The following is an 18,103-nucleotide window of genomic DNA, read 5'->3' as shown; positions in this document are numbered from 1 at the left end:
AATAAAAAGGAAACAAGACATGGCAAGTGTAGCAAAGAGATCAGCGTGAACGCTGATCTCTGCTTCACACCTAATGTAAGAGAACTTTTGGCAAAGGCTGCTTGACTCTCATGTGATCAGAACCAGAGGTTTCTGCCTGAGTATGGGAGGCCCCAGGGCCTGGGAGAAATCTTTTCTTATACATGAACCATAGGATAGACTTGTTTTCAGTTGTGAGAACCAAATTTCCCAGGGCCCCTTGGGAAAAGTCCTTAACCCTTTCTCAACCACAGTTCCTCACTTGATTGGTTGAACGAACAGAGAGACATAAAAAGATGCTGGAAGAGTCTGTTCCATGTCTGATATCTTAACCCCATCTTGGGGTCATGCTATACAAAAATTAGCATCAAGCACATCCAAACAGAGGTTCACTATTCTCAGGGGATAAGCGCTTTAGACACCCATGTCCAATCTGCGTGAACTCTGTAACCATTAAATGTCTTGGTACATACACCTGCAGACCCATCTTCCTTCACACTACCACCTGAGCCGTACCTGTCGTCTGCCTGTGACACGGATGGGAACGGACATGTGAGGAATAGGTGAAAAGGGCAGGAAAAGATGCAGGAGTTGGTTATTGGTAATTATGCCCCAAAGTGCAAACGTGTGGGGGGGGGGAGGGGGGGAGTTGCCCCAGGCTTCTCTCATTAAACACAAGTCTCCACCCATACAGGCCAAGATGAAGCCCGGGACTATCACAGTTACGTTTTGGTTTGTTGGGACTTACTTGACATCCCAGTCATTAAAAATCTGGTAGGTGAAGCTGTATCTTTGCCCTGATGGGAGAGATTCGTGCACACTTTCCTCATAAAGCACCATCTACTCGGAAAGACGGACAAACTGGGAAGAGAGAAGGCACCCCACCCAAATGCATGAACACTCCCATGCATCAAGGAAAGGGAGGCGAAGATGGTTTTGAAATTCCCTGGGTGTGGAGACAGGGTCTGCCCTGTGTGACCTCTGGGACGTCTTCCTGAGTCTGTACTGTGCACTGAGAGGGGTAAAAAGGAAGATGCTCCATGGTGCTTAGGACCTGAGATTTGGAGACTGACCTCAAAAACTCGGATAGAGGACTTAACTGTTTCTAATGCTTCCTGGTGGCATTCTCTGTCTAATTACTTGTCTTTGAAAATCTTGGCAGATGTTAAGTCCAAGTCACACTGGCCAGCATTGGAGTCAAAACAAGGGGGGAGCCAAGCGTCCACATGTTCCAGAGTTATAGGTGGTGCTCATACGCATCCCCCCAGCAACACCTGTGACCGACTCATGTATCCCAACCAAGCCAACAGCGTGGGCAGATGAGGTGATCTGCTCAGGGGCATTTTGGCTAGAATGGAAGATCTGTCTGTCTATCCTCGCTTCCTTTGTCTGTCAACTGTGCGATCAATTGAGGTCAGGCCTCTGATACAATCTGACGGCGTTGTCTTAGTATAAATTGTTTAGTAGATTATGGGCTGAGTTAAACAACGTGACTGCTGACATTGGAGGTGTCAATACCAAGATCTTGGGACCAGTTATATGAAGTCCAAGGAAGGCGCTTTCTATTCTTCCCACCTCCCATGAGTAAACAGTTATTAAACGTCATGTTTGTGTAGCAGAAATAGCCGGGGGAAGGGAGATTAGAAGACAGGAGGGGGGCAAGGAGATGGCACTCCACTGACGTGCCTCCGAACAGTTGGTGGGCACTGAATCCAAAGTGTAATTGGAGGGACGGGCTTTGTGAGCAGCTCCTCAGCTGGGCACAGAGTACAGGCAGAGAGATGGATGGGGCCCGGGGTGTGCGAAGGACCATCCAGAACAATGGGCGTGGACTTGAGCGGTGGTGTCAATCCTCAGGAAGGAGGAGACAAGAATATGGGCTGCATGGAGAGCTGGTGAACAGATGTGGAGACTGAGATAGCCCTTCTGTGGACCGAGCATCGCAGCTCTGTGTGTGTGTGAAGACCTGCAGCTGGTGAATAGATGTGGAGACTGAGATAGCCCCTCTGTGGACCGAGCATCGCAGCTCTGCGTGTGTGAAGACCTGCAGCTGGAGGGCACGGGAGGGGCTGCCCATCGCGCTCAGGGTGTGATCTGATCAGGTGCAGATCCTTCCACAGCTGCAGCTGCGTGTCCAGAGACAGAGTGGACGAGTGAGCTTGGGGATGGCAAGGCGGGTGTGAGAGAGAGGTACGGAACAAGAGAAGAAGTGGTGAATAGAGGCAGCTTGAGACCTAGGATGCTGGGATGGGGTAGAAACTGAAAAGGGAGGAAAGAGCAAGGAGAAAGCAGAAGGCGGCTTGTAGGTGGAAGACTCACCAGGAGATCCCCTTAAAGTGGACGTCCAGTTAAGGGAAAAGGAGCTGGGGACTCAGAGGAGCAACAGGAAGCAAAACTAAGACACGGTCCCTGGCAGTGGCGTGACGTGAGTTGATTGACATGATCCTGACGCCTTGCCTAGCCAGCGTAGCGCAAACCTTGGTAGCTGCACATGAACCCTGACCCTAAGCTCCTGGTTTTCAATCTTAGTTTTCACAAAGTATTTTTGGGTTAGTCACCCAAGTTCCTTGAACCCTGGTTTCCTGGGAACCACCCCATCTGCCATGTCAGAGGCTTCTGTAATCGTTGTTTGAATAAACCATGAAGCCCATATGGGAAGGGGCTCTGTAAAATGTAACATTTCCATTCAAAGAGCAGGTTGTTTTTTCTTCTTTTAAATCACAAGCTTCCCAGCAGTTTGATTCAGGATGATGACTGGAGATTTGCTACAAAGTGTCAGCCTGAGCATCCAAACAGAAGCCTGACTCTGAAGTCCAATTGCAGGAGGGCTTCTATTTGCATACTGAAAGGCTCCAGTTCTGATAGGAAATGTTCCAGGGCTGTCGAGGGAAATCCTGCTAAATTACAAAGCTGCCAGCTTTTGCTTTATCAACCTTTAACTCTGGCACTATTTAGCAGTGTGCCTGTCTGGGCTCAATTTTCCAGTCTTTGATTAACTGACCATCTCGCTGCTCTGCCTAAACCCGGTTCCTTCCCAGCCAACTGGTGGGCTCTTCCCGCCTCCCCCACCTCACGCCCCTCCTCTGCACTGGCGTCAATCTCTTAGATATTTATTATTCTGAACTTTGATACTTAGGCTGTCACTGGCTTTGGGAGGGGGTATGGGAAATGTCAGGTCTCAATGGATATTATTCCTCTGGTGAAATTCTAACCTTGAGTTTCCCGTCTTGGAACATACCTATACAGAAATAGCCTGGCCCCATCATTTCCTTTTGATGTTTAATTGGCTGTCGGCACTGTGCTTTCTGGGCTGAGAAGGTAATGTTTCTCAGAGAGAGAACAATTCTGGCTACACAAATGAGACTTGTAACAGGGGAGAATGCTCAACGCCCAATCTAATTTTCTCTCCCATCCATGAACATCAGACAATTTTTCTGGCATTAAAGCATCTCGCTCCGTCTTTCTGTCATTAATAAGAATTAAATTCTCTTCCCTCAAATTTAAATGTAATTATATTTTGCCTCGTAAATAAAATTGAATTACCATTTTCAAAATTTAGCGCTAATGCAGTGGCTATGTTCAGAGCTTTAATTTTTCTTAATACTGATGCTACTTTCAGCTTATTTTTTAAAAAAGCATTTAGTTCATTGTGTTGTCAATTGTGACTTAATTCAATACAGAGCTTTTCAGCTTCTTAGCCATCTAACTCATCCAATTATTTTTGTTCTTTTATATGCTTTGTGGTTTTCTTTCTTTTTCTCTTTCTTTTCTTTCTTTTATAAGGAAGAAGAGAGATAGAGAACAGAAGCCCAGAGAACCTAAATTTGAATCTGGAACGTTTCCATCCAGATTTAGGAAGAATCTGGACCAGGTAGATCTGAGAACAAAGGGAAAAGTGGAGTCTAAAAGGGAAATAGTCCAGGCTCAATGAAAGAAATCCCCACCCCACCCCAAGACAGCCCTGATTGTCCTGGACTCTCTTTGCAGACCAGGCTGGCTTTGAACTCTCAGCGGTCTGATAGCCTCTGCCTCTCCGTTGCTAAGCTGACGTGTGCAGGCTGCTGGACTCACCCTTTTGTGTCCTGGTGACTTAACGCAACTGAGTCTTCACGCTTAAGTGCAAGTACCTTCCTGACTGCCCTGTTTCCCTGGCCTCTAATCAGGTGTTTATTTGATGAGCTCCTAGAGTTGCACCTACCCGGGTTCTAGCTTCGCTGCTTACCCTCTCCTCCCAGGGGCTCCCCGCTAGTGAGACCGAGGAACAAATTTACCGGACTCTCAGACAGCTCTCTGCTGGAGCATGTGTGGTTACTCTCTGGGGTACCCGGAAGTCTCCTTTCCATTCCTTTCCTCCTAATGGTTCTCACGACTCCTCGGCGAGGACCTTCCTGGGTCATCTCCTAGCCAAGTTCATCACTTTCTAACCTCCATGCTCCCGAAACTATGGTGCGCATGCCACCTAGAGCTCTTAGCGGTTGTCATGCTTGGGTGGACTGCAGGGCTTCCGGCGGCTCATGAGAGACGTGGGAAGGGGGGCAGGAATGCATGTAGCTGTGGACTGAGTACAGGCCTGGAGCTATTCTCGGATGCTGTCTGTGGAGATTGAGCTACCTGGTGAAGGGAGGCTGATGCTAACGTGGGGACCATATAAACTCCCCTCCAACCCTGAATTTGTTTGAGGTTAAGAACTGCTGGGCTGATTTAGACCTAATCATGCATAATAAAAAATGTACTCATGCTTCTTTTATTAAGCGCTTACTGAATGCCAGGCACCATAGTAGATAGCTTAGGCACATTTACTAAAGCTAATTTGGAAAACAGTCCTGCAAGGGGAATGAGTATTAGTTATTACTATTAGTGGGTAAGTTGAGGCTTGACCATATAGCCTGGTCCTGCTCCAAATCCCACATGATTTTACGGATGGCACATGCTGCCTTCAGACCCACGCCACTCAATCTCCAATGCATCTCCACTTTTTATTCCATGAAACTCAAGTGCAATGAAATTACAAGAATCATAAAGTACCAGCGCGAGCATTTTCCAGGCGAGAGTCTGCCATGTACTGCTTCTGTGAGCCAGCAACCCAGAGGAATAAAAGGCAGTGGCAGGCTCCACTCAAATAAAAGTCATTTCTAGAAGATAAGATGGGAGAGCGCTTGCTGAGCAGCGGGAATGAAGACCCAATTCATGAGGCGAAGAAGAGAGGCTCTGGGGAGAGAGTGGGAGAGAAGACCCAAGAAGAACCCGGCCCTGGGGCAGTCGGTGCCTAGAAAGCGTCAGAGAGCCTGAACTGATTTAGAAGCCAGTAGACTCTGGAAGAAAAGCAGGCTTTGCTGAGTTTAAGGATCATGTCAAAGAGGTAAAATTCCCCCTGCCCACCTCGAGCAAAAGAAAAACCAGCTAAAGCACTTGGGTAGAGGCTGGGCGCAGACAAGGAGTGTACCCACTTGATGGGAAAGCTGCTCTCTGGGGAGATGCTCTGGAAGAGGCCAGGCAGTGCTGGACCTTGTCCGGGAAGGGCACCGAACCAAGAGGAATGAGGTCTGGACTGTGACAGAAATGGATTCTAGGGCTTGGCTTTAGCTCTGTGGAGTGAGTGGAGGTGGAGGGGAAGGGAGAAGTGACTAGGAGGGCAAAGGGAGTCACGAGACAGTGAAAATGTCCATCTTGTGATGCTGGGATTTTCCCGGGGAGCTTCAGCTATAGCGCAGCCCCCCTGCCCCGTGTGTGTGAGTGTGTGTTCGTTCCTCAGGGCTCTGCCATCCTCACTTTGACCATTCCCTGGTCAGTCACTCAATGCAATCATCATGAGAACCTAACAAACGTCCAGGGACTACTAACACATAGACCCTGACCCCATGTTGTTCAGTTTGTCTTCAGAGACGTGGCTGCAAAACAGCGCTCAAACCACCACCATGCTTTGGATCCTGATGTCCCCAGTGGCCGTACGTTTAAGGATTAGTCCCCATTCTGTGGCATTATCAGTAACTGGTTGACCTTTTACTAATGAGACCGAGTACAGATAAGTCAGTTTTACTCAGGGCATTTCTTAGACGGGAGCAATGGGATACTGGCTCTTTTTGTCTCTCTCTTTCACTTCCTGGCAGCCACGGCATAGCCGATCCTGCTCCGACCACAGTGTGCTGCCTTGGCACAGATCCAAATGCAGTGAGGCCAAATGGCCACGGACTGAGCTTCCTAAACTGTGAGCCAAACTTAAGCTCCACTCCTTCTTGATTACCTCCCAGGCATTTTATCACAGATGCAAACATCTGCCTTTACAGGGCTTTCATGTCTTTCTGAATATTTGTTACTTCCTCCGATGGGCATTTTAACCAAATCATGATTAGCAATAACATGCACCGAGCACATATCATTGGCCAAGTTGCATGCTAAGCTCCTTTTAACATTATCTTAAACAATCCCCACAAAGAAGTAGGTAGGTTCTACCATGATCTCCATTTATTTTGGCTTAAAGGGTGATGGAACTTCTCTAGAGTTATATTTAGTAAGTAGCCAGAGTTCAAATCCAGGTCTGTCTGTGTCAGGGACTCCCCCCAGCATGGGACTCTCCTCTGTCTTTCTACATGAGTCCACATACATACCTGATATCAGCTATGACCATTAGGCCTATGACTAAGGAGGATGAGATCAATGAATCTATTCAAAGTCCTTTTCAATGGTGTATGTGTGTGTGTGTGTGCAGGTGATCACATGTGTGTGCTAGCCACACACATGTGTGTGAGTGCATGTAGAAGTCAGAGATCAATGTTGGCTTTATTCCTTGACCACTTTTAAACTGTATTTTTTGAGACAAGATTTCTCACCGAACCCGGAGCTGTACTGGCTGTCTAGAGAGCCCCTGGGGTCCACCTGTCTTCACGCCTCTCTCTACCCATTGCTGGGCTTTAGATACACAATGCAGCGCCCGGCCTTTACACGGGAGCAGGGGATTGGCTTTCATGCTTGCACAGCGTTTGCCCACTGAGTCATCGCTCTAACCCCCTTCCTAGTGGCTTTGTCTTTGCTGTTTTCAGACCCGACTGAAGTGTACTCAGAGAGCTCAGCCAAAGCCATCCCCGCCTCCTCCCAGGCTGTGGAAGTTCATTGGGGATTAACAGTGCAAGGCACGGGTTATAGACCCATCGTAAATTAGCTTTTCGGCCACGTAATGAACAGTACGAGGCGGCGTGGCTTTAAGAGGACCATTTATTACATTGCAATAAACAGAGCTATATAAAGAGAGTTATTCCTGAGACGGCACATCTGTGCGCACAATCATGTCTTTACGTGAGCTTTGCAAACAGGGATGAAAGTCCAATTTAGACTGTGCATTGAACAGCAGTTCTCCATTCAGCAGGAAAGGTAATTCTAGCTATTCTAGAGGCATAGATGCTGCGTGGGTCTTGTTTTTGCCAAAGATCATAGCCGTCTCTCTTGGTCATGATCGGAGCTTTTAATCCAAACCATAATGAGCTGACTGGAGTTTCACTTTAACAGCGTGGAGTGGTGGGGCAGTGACTTGAGGTGTGTGTGTGAGTTTATGTGTGCATGTGTATGTGTGTTCCCTTCCCTGCTCCCCAGAATGCACACACTTATATTTCTTATCTCTCCATCCTGTCTGATTAAAAAAAAGTACCTATCATACAGTAGGTGTGTTAAAATCTGGCGTAGATTGGAAAGGGGAGGCTTGGTATGGATGGAATGAGCTGTAAGGTGTAGATAACTGACTGATGTCAGATGCTGTGTGAGGCTGTTCACACATGTTCTCATTTGGTCCTCATACTGGGAGGGTCTAATCAAAGAGTGTTTACAAAGAGGTTGCCAACAGAATTGCCCTTTGTATGACCAGATGCCCCAGCCACGTGCTTGTCAACCCACCCACGCATCCATCCGCGCATCCATCCACGCATACACCCATTCATGCATCCATCCATTCATGCATCCATCCGCACATTCATCCACCCATGCATCCATCCACCCATGCATCCATCCATCCACGCATCCATCCACCCATGCATCTTTACTGAGCAGGTGTAGTAAGTAGGTCAGACCTACATTGAGTCCTGGGGCTATGTCCTGTGGTTGGAGCCATTAATGGACACATTTGGCTACCGTTCATCCATGGTGATTACTATCCAGTGTTGCTATAAGTCAGAAAGGAATTGCAGGTGTATTTCAGAGGACCCTAAAACCCATACCGAGTTAATCTTTCATTTGAAGGAAAGGATGAAACAAAAAGGACAGTATGGTGGGGCAGGTGCTCCCCCGAACCCTATTTCCTGAGCTCTCTTAGGATCCCTTGTGGCCTTGGCCCCAGACAAGTCTCAGTAAAATGCATCTCGAATCACAGGAGCCACCGTTGGCAAATGGCACTTGCTGTGCTTTGAGATGGAAACACTTTGTCCTCAGCTGATAGTGCTACTTGGGGAAGCTCTAGAAACTTGGTGAGGCGGAATGTGGCTGGAGGTGGCAGGTCACTACTGTGGTGCTGATGGAAGGTGTCTGCCATTGGCACAGATGTTTGCATTCTAGGTCCCTAGCTGGTGGTGCTGCTTGGGACACTTGGGGGCCTCTAAGAAGTAGTAGAGCTTTGATGGAAGAAATGCGGCTCACCCCCACTTCCTGCTTGGGCTTCCTGACTGTGGTAAGACTGTGACCCTCCAGCCGAGTGCCTGCTGCCACGTCTGTCTTCCACACCAGAATCGAATGGCTCCTCTGGGATTATCGTCCAGAATAAACCCTTCCTCCATTAAATACCTTGCCAGGTATTTTAGCACAGCAGCTAGACAAACAACCAATGCTGTCGCTGTGGGCGTGCCCTGTGGGTCTCATGTCCCTGTCTCCCTCCTGTCTCTTGCTCTGTTTCCCAGCCATCATGCGGTAAAGAACCTCTTCCATCACATACTCCTACCGTAATGATGGCGTGCCCCTAGCAACCCTGGACCTAACCTTCTGAAACTGTGATGTGAGTCCGCTCTCCCCTCCTCTAAGTAAGTCATCCTCTCGTGATTCTGTTCCGAGCTAAACAAAAGCACCCAGCACAGCACCGTTCAGCATCCCAGGGCCGAACAAGATGAGCATGTGCTCTTTGAATTCTTTGCTCGCTGAAACTCTCCAGGTTTCAGACTAGAGGGCAGGGAAGAAGAAAAAAAAACTCCACAGCCCCAGGAGTTCAGATTTAGGTGCCTGAGAGCAGGGCCACACCACGGACCGGGGCTGAGTGGTCCCATGTAGCAGAGGAACAATCCCTCCCCCCACGCCAATCCCTTCCCCCAATATTCACCGATGGAGCAGTCGTGTCCAGTCCAGCTTGGGTCGCAGTTGCAAAGCCCGGTGTCTGGGAGGAAGGTGCCGTGGCCTGAGCACTGGTCCAAGCACGTGGCCCTGGGTGTCTCGCAGTTGGTACCTCCCCATCCCACAGAGCAGTGGCATTCGCCTCTCACGCAGACACCCCGGCTGGAACACGTGGGGTCCATGCAGTCCACTGTGACACAGAAGGAAGATGGTGCAGTGAACACGGACACCACAGGGTGAGGATCCTGGGAAGGGGCATGCTGCTAAAGGCATCTGTCCACTGGGGGAGGTTGCAGGTATAGTAAGGAGCAGGCCTCCCGTGAATGGCGGACCTCACCTGTGACAAGTCTCTGTTCCCTGGCTTGTGAGATGAGCCCAGTATAGACATCAGCATGGCATCCAGAGCCCACCATGTTTGCAGTAAGACAAGGAGGCCCCAATGGGGAAACTGAGGCTCAGAGGGATAAATAATTTATGCCAGGCAACACACATAAATTCTACCAGAAAGGATTTACCTCGTGTTTGTGTGTGTGTGCATGTATATGGTACATGCACAAGAGTGTGTGGGTGTATGTGTCCATGACTGTACATGTGGGGGAAGATGCTGGGTGTCTTTGTATACTGTTTTCTCTCTTTATTTAACTAAGATCCCTCATTGAGCAGAAGCTCCGAGCCTTCTAACTATAAAACAGACAGGGCTAACATTCGGATCTATCACGTTGCTCTAAGGAACAAGTACCTAGGAAGATCTGAGAGACTAGATGAACTGTGACGTCACGGAGGTTATTTTTTTCCATCCCCTCAAGAGTTTGAGTAGTGAGGCTTGAGCAAACTATGGGCTCATCTGTAATCCAGACATTTAAACGTACTAATTTCACTTATAATCCAGAGTGTTCGGCTTTCATGCCAATGCCTGGGCAACATGGTCTGGGTATAAAAGAGTCGCAGGCATAAAGAGGCAGAGACTTCATGATAGAGGGCATGCTGGGGCATGTGTTTTGAGGACCTCGTCTTCTGGAGGAGGCTCTTCAGTCATCTCAGATTTAAAAGGAGTTTTACTGGGCAATCTCAATGGTAGGCAAATGAGAAGACCAGGGGCTGTTCAAAGCAGTGTAGTGACCGTGGCCAAAACTGTCATTCGTTTAGACGCTCATCTGTGCTACGTTTTGATATTAAGCATTTTATGTAGCTCTGCTTAATCTGTTGTTTCTGTTAACTAATTTTTCCAGGGCAGCACAGAAGGAATTTACATTTCAGCCTCTCTCTCCCCTGTCTACATCGCTTGCTATTTTCTCCTATAATCAGACTGGTTTAAAAATACATTTGTGCATATATGCCCACATAAACACATGAAGTGCTTTAAAAATAGAAACCAAATCAAAACAAGGAAAGAAACAGGACAATGTGGGGAATTAATAAAGTCCAATGCAGGCAAATGACTCTTCTCTCGCGGTCTCCAGACGCCATTTAGTAACGGCTAAAGCGTGACCTGCTCAAGTTCGGGTAATTAAAAATAACAAAGACAACAACAGTGATAAATTCTCGTGACGGGCCTCAGATCCCAGAACCTCAGAAGGATTATTCCAGCCTATTAGGCTACTATGGCAATTCCCTCGGTCCAGAGAGCTTTCCAGCTTGACAGGAAACAACTCCATGGTTCCTACCCAGAGACCTATGAAGGTATTTTCCTGTCTTGTGAGTACCTGGCCCTGCTTTGGGTTGACCCTGCCTCTGGGCCCCCAGGGTGTCCTCAGTGTGGATCCTGTAAATATTCAATGTTAGCTTGCAGGCTGGGATGGTTTTAGTGTCATGGATCTGTCCTTCCACAAACAGGGGGAGCGAGGAGCCACAAAGGGAATCCCACATCTCAGCAGAATAAAGACCAGGAGGCGCTGGTGAGGGGTCACCTCCTGTCCAGACAGTTGGTCTTCATGCCTCCAGGTGACCCGGAAGTGGGGGGGCTCACAGAGGTCCACATGGCAGGGAAAAGGTAGCTCTTGGCACCCCCGTTAGACTTGATGAACTCATTGCGTGTCCTTGGCCTTGAGCCCTGATTCTCAACCTAGGTCTGTTATCTCTGCTACAGTGATTCTCTGCCAAAGAGGCTTGGAGTGACCTGGATCTGCCCCCTCCTGGGGCCTCGGGGTGACAGCAGTTCCAAGAAAAGATAAAGCTGTCTTCTTCCCTCACTCTGGGACAGCCTCCTGACCATGGGTTATCTCCCGGGAGGGAGGGAGTTGTGTGTAATGCAGGAAGGACCAGCAGGCCTGGGAGGAAGGACATATCTGCGAGGTGGGCTAACTAGAAGGCATGCAGCTCGTCCCCTTTCCCCCTTTCACAGCGCCAGGATTCTTGGCAGGAGCTTGGCCCCTTAATGAATGACGATGCCCACATGGCCAGGCTGCAGGCGCAGGCCTCCCCTCCCCACACCAATGTTCCATGCTTCAGTGACCACAGGAGCCATTAGATGCCCTTCAGGACCGAGCATGCGGAGTCTCACTTTTCACTGCAGAAGATCTACGTCTGCACTCTCCTGCCCCTCCCCTAGTCCCTGCTTCAAGCATCCCACCCCTGGCTCCTTCCAAGCTTTAAAAAATACGGGGGCTATAAACTTCAGAAGGAGGAAGAGGGGGGCAAAAGAGTAAGCTTGTTAGCCGATGTTTTATAAACAGGGGGACCTGTTAGCAACAGAGCCCAGGGAGGAGGGCGAGGAGGAGGGAGGGGGAGCTAGACCCTCCGAAAACATTATTATAAACACGAGGCTGCGCAAGCATGTTTTAGCAGAGAAAAAAAAATAATAATAAAAAGGAACCAGTCCCAGATGTCCCTCTTCAGAAAGGAGACCGGGAGGAAAAACGCTTCATTTCGAACAGGCAACGTAAATCAAAGCTCTGTACATTATTTTTTTACTCTTGAAAAATATCCCACAGCTCTGGGGAGGGGGCCGCTGCTTAGTGTCCTTCTGTTTGGGGGAATGCGCCATAGGCAGGGTTCAGGCAGGATGAAGTTGGTGGACCGTCCTCACTTCCCTCTCCAGTGCAGGGTCTCCAGCTCACATGACCCGAAGACCAGGACAGCAGGGGGAGATGTCCGCACTCCAGGTGAGGAGAACCAGGCCGGTGTGTTCCGGGCTGCTCTCCTCTCTCAACAGCCACCTCTGTCCCCAAAGCTAAGGGGTCTCCCTGGAGGGCTATGTGTAACTGAGACAGGAAATGCCTTCCAGACATCCATCCCGCCTGGCTTCCTCCTTTAGGCCTGTTAACATTCTCTCCTTTAAGAGGGAATGGTGTGGCGAACGAAGGCTCTCCATCAAATCCTAAATGAGTTTGTTTAGAAGGCCCGCCTTCCTAGGAACCTCTCCCTCCCATTGGGGAAGGAGCCAGGGTGCTGGGGGGGGGGCAGGGGGTGGTGGCAAGCGTGTGCATTGACCATCAGCTGCAAAAGGCAAAGTCCATCCATTTCCAGAGCCCAGAGGAAGGGAAGAGGTGAGACGTGGTCATTCCCAGAATAATGCTACGGACATAACAGCCACATTTATGGAGCCTTTAGTAGGTGTCGGCCCCTGGGCTAAGTGCTGGATATGGGCTATTTAATTCAGTCCTCGCGGTGGCCTCCTGAGGAAGGGAGCCTCACTTTATTGGAAGGGGAGACTGAGCCAGGACTCAGAGGTATACTGGATTTCAAAGCATGGACTTTGGAAAACTGTCCCTTATTGGATGCTGGCCTCCCCCTTAGCAGCCAGCCCTCATGTGATGCTCACCTTCCTCGCAGCTCTCTCCCTTGTAGCCGGGGTTGCAGATGCAGGTGCCCATGATGCAGGTGCCGTGGCTGCTGCAGGCCACGTCGATGCATTGGTTGGTGGGCACGTCACACTCAGCGCCCTTCCAGCCGCTGTGGCACAGGCACCTGCCCTTCATGTACTGGCCATTCCCGCTGCACAGCACGGGACAGGAGGCTGCGGAGACATCACCAGAAGCCGGGGTGAACCATGTCCCAGCGCCCTGCTGCTGCTCTGAGTTCTCTCTTCCCCTCAGCTTGGTGGATGGCCTCCGTGGCTTGGTAGGGTACACCCATGTGTACCCGTCACCCATGTCCCTCGCGTTACTTCGTTCCAGCTGGGACGCCTCTGGAGTTGGAACCGAAGGTGTGTGAGGCAAGGCCAGCTGCTGTAAATGGTGTTACCAGTTTTTCCAGCCACTTGAGATTCAGCTGGAGCACCCTGGCTGCCAGGAGCTTTAGGCTGGAGGCTGGCATCTGTTCCTTTTTACCACCGGAAAAGACTGGGGCTCCTGGGTGCCCTGCCACCGCCACGCCACTGACCAAAAGCGGTCTTTAGCCCTGGCAAGTCTCCGCTTCCTTGTCTTTTCGGCCCCCGCTCCAGCCCCTTATATCACAGCACCTCAGAGAAGCGCTGAGACCAATTTAGCTCTTTAAAGTGTGTTCCCACAATGCCTCTTAGCATAAAGGCTTTGTGATCATCTCTAGGAAGGATGCTATACAAGGATAGATTATACTGCATTGTGGAGCGAGTGCTCACCCAGCCTGAGATAAAATCCGGCTGTGTTCTATGCGACTCTTAACTAGAAGTGCATGGGAAGAGACAGCAATTCTCCTTAGGAGGAATGACTCAGCTCTCTGCACCTGCTTCGCTGGGCCCTACCTGGCTTCCTTCCCTTCAGGAGCACCCAGCAGGCAATCAGCCTGCTTCCCGGGGCCGCCAGCTTGACTGTCTCTATGCAAGCCTATCTTGTATTAGCGGAAGTGAGCAGGGTCCCCGGAGCTGCACCCTGGGCAGGATTTGGAGGCTGCTATTCCCTTGGCCTGGAAAATCATCTCTGCTTTCCATTCTTGAGTTCCACAAGCCTTGGCCTTGGATGTGGGAAGCAGATGCCACTAGGCCATCTGAGCACTCACCTCGGCCGCAGTCAGGGCCCAGAAAACCCAGGAAGCAGTGGCAGGTCCCCGAGATACAGTCACCATTACCGTAGCAGTTGCTGGGGCAGTTATCCACTGATTCTATAAGAGAAGAGAGGGAGAGTTGAAAGTGGGTTGGGTTCCGTGCTACAGAGTCCAGCGTCCAGACTCTTGTGAATCAAGACCCACTTGAACACACATATGCGTGCGAGTGTGTGTGTGCACGCATGCATGCGCGCCACACACATACACACACACCACACATACACACACATATACTTTTTTGAGACAGGGACTCAAGCAGTCCAGGCTGACCTTGAACTTGCTCTGTAGTGAAGGATAACCTTGAACTTTGGATCCTCCTGTCTCTGCCTTGGGATTACAGGTGTGCACAACCATACCCCGTTCCAAGCAGTGTAGAGGACAGAACCCAAGGCTCTGTGCAGGGTGCCCCCCACTCTACCCACTGACTCACACCCCAGCCTCTGTGCGTGGTTTTATAAATACTTTATGTATCTTTTTAAGTATGTTAGCACTTCAGCTAAACATTGTTGGGAGGAAGCAGAGCGACTTGTGAGCAGTGGTGATCTTTCGTTCTGTTCTACGCATGCACCAGTACGCCTTCTCCTGCCTTTTCTTTCCCTAAATCTATCTATCCTCCCACTCCCCCCCCCCCCCCCCCCCCCCCCCCCCCCCCCCCCCCCCCCCCCCCCCCCCCCCCCCCCCCCCCCCCCCCCCCCCCCCCCCCGTCTCTAGCTGGGGCCGCTACAGCAGCCTGCAGGTCGCCTCTCAGCACTATTCTCCAATGACAGCCTGGGGAATCTGTGATACGAACTTGATGCTGCTATCTTGGTACTGAAACCCCTACGCTGGTCCTCACTGGCTGCAAGAGAAACCAATGCTCTGTTGAAAGCCATAGACCTTTCTGTCCCCCTGCCACTCAGCCCACTTTTGGGTGGACTGTCGCTTCCTCTGACTTCCCTAAGGACCACGGATAGCAGTCAGAGAGGCGGGATCTGAACATGTGACTTGGACTTCGAGCTTGCACGCCTTCCCTGATGCCACACTCTCAGGGCCTTGCAGAAACCCATTCCAGAAGGCAGGGGTCTGAAGTAAGCCGCAAGGCGCAGAGGACCATCAAGGCCAATGTGCTCACTTAACAGAAAAGGAAACAGGCTCAGAGCATGGCACTGACTCACAGACTGAGCTGGCCACTAGGAGTGAAAGCGGAGGACTGGGTTGGAAGGGCAGGCAGCGGTAAGGATTCCGTTTGTCTTAGCTCACAAGGAGCGTCAAGAATCCAAGACTGGGGGATGGAGAGATGGCTCAGCCGTGAAGAGTGCATACTGGAGTTGCAGAGGACCAGTGCTTGGCTCCCACATTCACTAGCTCACAACTCCCTGTAACTCCAGCCCCGGAGGGTCTGCTGCCCTCTTCTGTCCTCCGCAGGCATTGCACTCATGTGTGTATACCCCCTTGTACACATAATTAAAAATAAAATATTCTTATAAATGAGTAAGTTTTTTAAAAAAGTCAAGACCACTATGAAAGAGGCATCACCGTTTTAGACCCGTGCTGATCTGAGTAGCAAGGTAACAAGTGAGCAGCCACCTGGTCTGCCGCGTGGCAAAGAGAAAAACCTCTTCCTGGAGTTAAGGGGACAATGTGTCGGGTCCATTCTTCCAGTACCATGCTGTGTGACCAAAAGCAACTGTCTTCCCCTCTCTGAGCCTCACTTTCCTGTCTATACAATGAAGGTGATGGTACAGGTGACTCCCTGGGACGGTTTCCTGTTTGAAAAAGTCAGGAATTATAATGAAGGGAGAGATCAGTCAGTTGGAGAGGGCATCACACCGCGAATGCGGCAGACGCTCAAGGGTACCATGCCAACTGCTAGGGTAGAAGGCTGGAGTAAGAGCCTGGTGACGCCGAAAAGGAGCAGGAGGCATTGATAGATTCCCTCAGTGCCAAAGCGCATGCGCTGTTGCCGAAGCCCTGGTTTTGGTTCTGCAGGCCTTGCCGGAACTTGTCCTACTACAGAAGCCAGGGGGTGAACCAGGCAGGTTTCTGGGACAGCAAGGCCACCAATGAAGGCAGGAAAGGAACCAGTGGGAGGGGAGAACATTCTAGAACCTTCAGAACTTGAGAATACAGACTGGAGAGCAAGAGCCGCTATTCCAACACGTGGCCTCACCTCAGGCCTAATGGTCTGTCTAGGTGACAAAACCGTGGGAAAACGGGTCTGAGTATCTATTTCCCGGCAGGTTTTTCCTGAAAGAGTCCATGTTCCTAGGTGTTTAAATCAGTACTGGCCTCCTAAATACACTTCTAAGTAAAAGCCATGCACAAAATACCACTCTGAACGTTGTTTTAAAACCAAAGAGACCGAGTAAAGTTCAAGACCAAGTGAGTTTCCCTTTAAGCTACTGCTAACCTTACAATGGAAAGGACATGTCCCCCAGCCCAGCTGCAGGAGCCCAGCGCAGGGAGGCCGTGGCCTTGGGTCTTCCCCTGCCGATCCCCTCATCACAGTGCTCATTTTCCCTCTTCCAGAGCTACTCCTAAGGCCACGACCTCTGAGGAGCCTTCCTGGCAGCTCAAGCAGGCCAAGTTCTCATCACTATAGAAACGCCAGATGGTCCACCTTGTTAGCTATGAACCGTTGAGTTTAGAAACTCACTTTATTCATCTGGGCGGTTACCCTGGACTCTAACCCAACACGGCTCTCGGCCTACTTCTGATGTGCTTGCTGAGAGAATTCTCTGGGTGGTCTCCCAGATCTAAAGGTGCTACGGTTCTGTCCTTCTCGAGCCAAAGGCATGGGCTGTCCCTCTCGATCACTCAGGTTAACCACTAGCTGCTTTTCAGCAGGTCACGCCTGCAGGTGAGCAGCTTACACTTCTAAATCTGGAGTTATGATACCTGCATGACATAGCCTGTTTATCACCTGCTAGAAACCCCTGGCAGCTGAGTGAGGAAAGCGTAGTTTTCTGGGACGCAGTAGACTGCCAGCTCCGAAATCTGACAGAAGGAAACCTAGATCCTTAAAATTTTGGCCTGGGCTGTCAGTGTTGGGGAAGGCATACGTTTGAAGAGACAGGGAATTGTTTTAAGATGGCCCCGCAAAAGGAAAGGGAGGCATTGGGGGAACATTTGCTTTGGATAAAATGTTTCTATGTACAGATGTTCTTCCACATAGAGGGATTTCAGCAGCCTGGGGTCTACTTCAGATCCCATGAGTATGGGGCTGGAAAGATAGCTCAGCAGTGAAACAAACAACGCTCTTGCAGAGGACCTGAGTTCAGTTCCCAGCACCCACATGGTGGCTTACAACCATCTGCAACTCCCTTCTAGTGGATCTGATGCCCTCTGCTGGCTTCTGTGGGCACTGCATCATATGGTGCCCATACATGGACTTTATGACCTGGCAATGCTGAAGCATGCATGGGCAGCCCGTGTGAGGCGGTTCTGTTGAACTTGTCCATTTTGGGTTTCATGGTCTAAGCTGATGAGGACGACTGAGTCTCTTCCTCAAGAGGGCATTAGATCTCATTACAGATGATTGTGCGCCACCATGTGGTTGCTGGGAATACACGCAGGCAAAACATTTACAGGCATTTTTTTAAAAATGCAGAAAATACTGATTTCCAAAGTGGTTGCACAAGATTGCATTCCCACCAGCAATGGATGAGGGTATCCCTTCCTCCACAGCCTCTCCAGCAAAGGCTATCATCGGTGCTTTTGATTTTAGCCATTCTGACAGGTGTGAGATGATATCTCAAAGTTGTTTTGATTTGCATTTCCCTGATTGCTAATGAGGTTGAGCATGACCTTAGGTGTCTTTTGGCCATTTGAACTTCTTCTTTTGAGAATT

General features: G+C 50.0%; 1 protein-coding gene across 9 annotated transcripts in view; it reads right to left on the bottom strand.

Annotated features, from left to right (window-relative positions):
• Positions 1 to 18,103, bottom strand: part of Tenm4 (teneurin transmembrane protein 4) — a 652,091-nt gene that overhangs the window by 103,830 nt on the left and 530,158 nt on the right. For all 9 annotated transcript variants that reach the window (XM_050154435.1, XM_050154436.1, XM_050154432.1 and 6 more), the window contains 3 exons: positions 14,230 to 14,331; positions 13,076 to 13,270; positions 9,305 to 9,505 (listed from right to left, as the gene is read on the bottom strand). In XM_050154435.1, coding sequence (XP_050010392.1) covers positions 9,305 to 9,505; positions 13,076 to 13,270; positions 14,230 to 14,331 — 498 coding nt within the window. The remainder of the gene's footprint in view (positions 1 to 9,304; positions 9,506 to 13,075; positions 13,271 to 14,229; positions 14,332 to 18,103) is intronic.

Source organism: Alexandromys fortis, unplaced genomic scaffold (genome assembly GCF_014885135.2).
Source record: "Alexandromys fortis isolate MF-2015 unplaced genomic scaffold, M_Fortis_MF-2015_v1.1 scaffold_77, whole genome shotgun sequence".
In the NCBI taxonomy this organism is placed as follows: Eukaryota; Metazoa; Chordata; class Mammalia; order Rodentia; family Cricetidae; genus Alexandromys; species Alexandromys fortis.
The sequence above is the reverse complement of the archived record's forward strand: the minus strand, read 5'-3'. Positions and strand labels throughout refer to the sequence as shown.